The sequence below is a fragment of the Glycine soja genome, chromosome 10 (assembly GCF_004193775.1).
Source record: "Glycine soja cultivar W05 chromosome 10, ASM419377v2, whole genome shotgun sequence".
NCBI lineage: Eukaryota > Viridiplantae > Streptophyta > Magnoliopsida > Fabales > Fabaceae > Glycine > Glycine soja.
In genome coordinates, this window is record NC_041011.1 from 43,052,010 (window position 1) to 43,058,520 (window position 6,511).

General features: G+C 32.3%; 1 protein-coding gene across 2 annotated transcripts; it reads left to right on the plus strand.

The window, feature by feature from the left end:
- The first annotated feature begins 3,223 nt into the window (after positions 1-3,223).
- Positions 3,224-5,229, plus strand: LOC114370851 (protein LIGHT-DEPENDENT SHORT HYPOCOTYLS 4-like). Of its 2 annotated transcripts, none has more exons than XM_028328246.1 (2): positions 3,224-4,448; positions 4,925-5,229. In XM_028328246.1, coding segments are annotated over exons 1-2 (600 nt in total). In that variant the 5' UTR covers positions 3,224-3,849; the 3' UTR covers positions 4,926-5,229. The 2 variants fall into 2 exon arrangements, with proteins under 2 accessions (XP_028184047.1, XP_028184046.1); XM_028328245.1 differs by having other exon boundaries at positions 3,226-4,444.
- The last annotated feature ends 1,282 nt before the right edge of the window (positions 5,230-6,511 follow it).

Genomic DNA, 6,511 nt, shown 5'->3' on the forward strand with positions numbered 1-6,511 from the left:
TAAACTTAAGCTAATGATACTATTAATTTCACTTTTAAAACATTATAGCAGTAGAGTTAAGTTACATCTTGTTGGCATATCAAATCCGACGACAAATTTGGTGTCAAATCATCCTGTTTCTCCTATGTATTCACTTTGATTTGATTTGTCCTCACAAACTTCAAACTTTCTCAAATTTTATAATTGCCCCACTAGCAACGGTGATGCAACTCTTAATTTCTCGAGTAAGGTACTCATAGTCATAGGTATATATGAGCATGCCATTTGAGGTGAAAACTTTCACCTTTAAAAAAGTAATTTGTTTTGAAAATATTATTATCCTGCCAACAAATTTTGCATGCTATAATTGGAAGTGACATTCTCCAAACGATTGACCATCCATTTTCCATACAACTCCATTCGGAAAATAAGCATGGTCTGGATATATTCAGTCATCAATAGTATCGAACGGGTCAATTACACGGGCCAGGTGCCCTGGTCTTGCATATCTTATAAGCGTGTGTGTAAATAGGTTAGTGTTGGTAAAACTGATTTTGAATAAAATTTATTTATAAAATTAATTTTTGATAAAAAAATATTGTTTAAATATTTATATTCTAAAAAATTTAACAGTGAAATTAGTATAATTTTTTCTGTTCAATATAAAAAATTACCTAAATTATTTTAACCTCAATTCAATATTATAGAATCAAAAATCAATTTCTCAATATAAAATCAAATATATTGACAAATTAAACTAAATTTTAGATGGTTCAATGTACTTGCAGTAAAAAAAAATGGTTCAATTTAGATTCAAAGACGCACTAACTCTAGGAATTGAACGACTAATTGTAACGCTTTGAAAAACATTTTTTTAATATATAATTAAAGTTTTGTAAAGTTTAGACAGACATGCTGGTAGTGAAGCTATCTTAACTGCTATTTTTCTGATATTATTAGAGGATTTGATTCCCCGTAGCACCAGATAATATTTCCTTAAAGAACTCCTTTTAAAAAAATGAAATAATGTTAAGGAAAAAAAACTCTTTCACGTGCAATAATGATGACGAAAAGGATATGGGCACACACAAATAACATCACAAATAGAAAAAAATGAATTTAATATAATTCAGCGCCTAATCATGTTTATGTTTAAAAGAACATATCTCAACAAATATTCATTATATTAAGTAAGGTTATAATCTTTTTGGACAAATTTGATAAAAAATCTTCCCATTTCATCCCCAATAAGAGTTTTAACCCAAGTATTCTCAAGTGAATCCACTATGAGCTTCATCTCACTTTAATGCTCGTTTTACTGGTCATCAAATCGCACCAACAAACTTGGTATCATTGTTGAAAGAAAAAAAAAACCTCCATGCACAGTATGATAATCAAAAGATGGAATACACACGAAAACACCACAAATAAAAATTAAATAAGATCATAAACTTTTTGGACAAACTCAGATAAAATTTCTCTATTACATGTTTCTTGGACAAACTTAAAAAAAATCTCATTACACAACTCCCCTCTCACTTGGGTGGTGACCTTCTAATTAGGTTGGATGATACCTTCTCTCTCTTCACAATAACTCTTTTATATAGTGCATGGTGGTTCATGATGTACTTTATTCACTAATGAGTCTTGATGGCTTTTAATTATGCATTTCTTCACCTACTTTCTCATTATGGTAGTGAAATTTCCCGAGAGTCGAGATACATTTTCCTTGCCTTTGGAATGCATCTCTTAATTTTTCGTTCATCACTTGCATTAAGATTAATTTTTCCAACAATCTCTCTCTCAGTTAAAAATTTTAAACTTCACTGTTACCTCTCTAACTCTCTCTATCATGGCAGTTCATCACAACCATCTTCAATTTTTCCCCTTTGTTTTCACTTCGCAAACTTTGGTGTGTGTGTCTTGTCTTCCTTCGATCTTAATATTCTTTCACAAATATTGGATGATGACACTTCATGTGTTTGCACCTTCAACTCTAACATTGCTGAGAGACAAAACCCTTCACGCACAACAATAATGATCAAAAGGATATAAATAAATTTTATGTGATTTGGTATCTCTTATTTATGTCTACTGAATATTTTTAACAAATATTTACTATTTCAAGAAACATTACAATTGTTGTGAACAAATTAATTTAAGAAAATACTTCTTATTACAAGTTTGTTTAGAAAACTTGTAATAATAAGATTTTCTCACCTTTGTTTAGAAAACTTGTAATGGGTGGATTTTGTTAGATTTATGATCTAGAGAACTTATATTCATATTTGAGATAATAGATATTGTTGAGATATTTCGTAGATGTAAATAAAAATTGTTGAATCACTTAGAATTTAAGTCTTTCGTTATTTTTATTTGTGCATAATCATATACTTTTGATCATCATTATTGTGCATGAGAAAGTCTCCCCTCCCCACCCCACCGCAATAGTATAGGTCATAAATTTTTAATGTATATATAAAACGAATCCAGTACTATACATAACAAGAAAGGCCAGTAATATATTTTTTTATTAGTGAACATTTATTAAAAATAATAAAATTTTATGAAATTCACATTTTATTTTATTATATTATACTTTTAAATATTTTTAATAAATTTTAATCAATAAATAAAAAATAAATTAATGAGTGTTTTCTTAAGCCTCCTCGTACATAATTGTCTTCTTTCTATAATAATTTTTTATTTGATTAATTTAACTATAAAATTTCTTATAATAAACTTAATAAAATCACTTATTTTGGGATTATTTCTTTTAATCTTGGTAATTTAGGATGTGATTTTTTAATTGAAAGTTATTTGCCGTCAATGATTTTCATCATTGAAATTATTATAATCTGCACACAGATATCTAGGGTTTAGGGATTAGCACTTGTTGAAAAGTAACAATCTAATGATGGTAAGTTCACAAGCCCTACTAGTGCCTACTTGTATGCAACTATGGCTGATGATCCCATATTTTCCCAAACTAAAAAAGTCAGTCGTATCAGACGACATAAGAGGGCAGATAGGTAATTTCTCAAAAGGTGTTGTCAATCAACGCAAGAGAGAGAAGTTCCAAGACCATTTTATTATTATTATTATTTTTTTTACCGATAACCTTTATCTGTCTGCATCAATCATCTCTCACTGTCATTTTCAACCTATTTCCATTTCCACAAAAGCCCTAAAGTCCAAAACACTGCTTCTTTCTCAATTAAGCCCCTCTGGTCTCTCACTCGGACTTTCTCTCTTTGCTTGGGACACGGCCATAGGTCAAACCAACTCAGCTAGCTGCATACTCTTCTTTTTCTTTCCTCACACCTTAAGAAAAAAAAAACACCAAAAAACACACTGTGATAGAATTCCTAAAAAATGGTTTCAGAAAAACAGGGTTAGCAAAAAGCACCTTGCATCACTACGCTTCCAAGTATTCTAGGAGTTATCAAAAAACAAAAGGGCTTGAAGGTAGCCTAGTTACTAGCAAAATAGGTTTCTCTCTCTTTCTCCACTATTCTTTTACCCGCTTTCCTGTTACGTTATCTCCACCATTTTCCATCAAAAATCTTACCTTCTCTCTCTCTCTTTCTCTTTGAGTCTTGAAACCCTGCTGAAATCCGATCAAACAAACATCAAACCCATTTTCTATTTTTTTTTCTTTTCTTTTCTCTCTTACACACCTTCCATGCCTTCTCTTTTCAAGAGATCTTTCTTCCTTCTCCTCCTCCTCCTTCATCTCCACAACTCTTAAAAACCCTCCTCATCGATCCAACAAGCAGCAACCTCACTGAATCTACAAACAGTAACAAAGATTATTACTCGTAGATCCAATAACAGTAATAACACCTCAGTTTCTTCTCTTAACAGATCATGAATTCCTTTCAAGAATTTGACTCATCAAACACGGACAGTAACAGTACCAAAGCCATCATCAACTTCACATCAGGTAACAGCACCAATTTCCCACCAGCGCCACCACCATCATCATCTTCACCGCCATGTTCCTCTTCTTCTTCTGGCACCACCACCCTGAGCCGCTACGAGAACCAAAAGCGCCGCGACTGGAACACGTTCGGGCAGTACCTCCGCAACCACAGGCCCCCACTCTCGCTTGCACGGTGCAGCGGCGCGCACGTGCTGGAGTTCCTGCGGTACCTGGACCAGTTCGGGAAAACCAAGGTTCACACGCAGCTTTGTCCATTCTTCGGGCACCCGAACCCTCCTGCAGCGTGCCCTTGCCCTCTACGGCAAGCGTGGGGGAGCCTGGATGCACTCATAGGGCGCCTCAGAGCTGCCTTTGAAGAGAATGGAGGGAAGCCTGAGGCTAACCCTTTCGGTGCTCGCGCTGTCAGACTCTACCTTCGCGAAGTGCGTGATTCGCAAGCCAAGGCTAGGGGAATTAGCTACGAGAAGAAGAAGCGCAAGCGTCCCCAACAACCTCCTTTGCCTCCCTCAAATAATGCAAGTTAGTAAGGCCACATAAATAACCTCATAAATCCTCTTCTACACTCACTAATTTAAGGGTTTTCATCATATACACTTTAATATATGCTCATACATTGATATATAATGTAAAACAGTTTTTAATAATAATAATAATAATATAAAATAAATTTGCACTCTCAATCAATTATAAATTTAAGGTCTCTTTAATGGTATGTTTTATTAAAAAAACACTCTTCTCTTTTTTTAATGATATGTTTAAACTGGTTCAACTATTGATTAAAAAATTTATAACTGTACCAAACTCTTGATTTTCTCTTGTTGCTATAAGTCTCATAACTAACTTGCATGTGTCATGTTATCTTCTTTTCGTTTGGATTTAATTTTACATGACATTGGCAGTTTAGCAATTAGCATTATTATATTACATGTATATCTAACTAAATTATATATGCTCTTTAATTTTTTTTTTGTTGGTTTTTTTGGCTTACTAATTGTGCAGAAGTTGTGATTTGACAATGGGCTGGGGGCACTGCAATATGGGGACACCCTTTGCAATGGCATTAGAAAAATATTGTGTAAACCTAAACTGCAGTACTCTCGGTAGATGCAGCAGTAATTTATGTAGTGGCAGTAATAAACACTAGGGAGGGCTGTGCATGTGTGTCTGTGACAGATCAACAATATCACAACATTGTCCGATTTGTATTAATAAAATAAAAATGTGTATGAACTCTTGAAGATGTTATGAAGAAAATAATAATGGATCTCAAGATCTTGTCAGTTTCCATATTAATTATACCTTCATTCGAGTGCAGTTGTTCTAGTAATTTCTCTTACTGTAGTTACTTTGTTGCATTTTGAAAAATATATATTATCTATTTGATTGTCTAGTATATACTATATTGTTCATCTATATTTAAGAGTTGAGGGGTAGGGTAATTTTGGTGGCTTGGCTCGTTTAGTCGTTTCTGTTCTTTTAGTTCAGGGATTCCGTGTAGTTTCATGTGTAATTTCATTTATAAATATGCAGAGAGAACACCGTGTCTAACACAATATATGCTTCAAACTGTCTTGCAATTGGTAGGCATCATAAGGTGAGAAGTGCCTTGGAGTGTGTGCACACGAACTCTCTCTGAATCAATTCTGATAGTATTGTCTACTTGAGTGGGAGAAAAGAGAATTGCACTATGGCCGGTAGCTAGACAATTTTAAATACCCTTATAATAGTGCTATTTGTTTTCTTTTGGTCAAAGCCTGAAACTCGGAACAGGTGACATACTATGTAAAAACCATATTTATGTATGTAGTGATGATTCAGCATTCATATCCTGTTTATATACTAAGTAGAACAGAATAACGGGATTTGACAGTAATCTAATCCAATACATATGTGAGAAAATGTTAACATCATACTTTCTAATATATTTTTAATTATTGATTGAAATTTATTTAAAATTATAAAATTTTATTAGTCTCATTTTTATTTAATGGGTCTCATTAATAATTTTATAATTTTTAATAAATTTATAATATATATATATATATTATAGAAAAGTGTTTATTAGTATTCCTCTACATATCTTGGTGTATACTTTTTTTTTACTTTATTTGTCTATGTTTTTGAAAAAAAATATAAATAAGTAATTATTTTAAATAAATGCTGAAGTAAATGTGTTAAGTGTTAACTACTTTCTTCTCCAGAAAAATCATTATTTTTCCCTTCTAGATATTAGAGTTGTGTTCTTTCTGATAGCATAAAATTCTTATGTGACTGCATGCATGACCATACGAAACCTGACATACTGATTTTGCTTTGAAGGCTATACAAACTTAAAATGTCGCTAACCTGTGTTGGTCCAGTAAAAATAAAATGTACTTTTATACACATCTTCTGCTAATTAAATTGCATTTTTTCTTCTTCTGAGTTTTGATATATTTCCAAATGCTTAAAATAACTTTTTCATGATTAGTTGGGCTTGGCATCATGTATAATTAAATTAAAGGAATATGACATGCATACAAGAAATTACATATAAAAGCAATAATATTATTTCTACAGCAGTTTTAAGTTGCATCTTTTCTCTTT

What these genes read in the sequence shown, in the direction of transcription:
- LOC114370851 (XM_028328245.1), top strand. Translation starts at nt 3,850, where the DNA reads ATGAATTCCTTTCAAGAATTTGACTCATCAAACACGGACAGTAACAGT.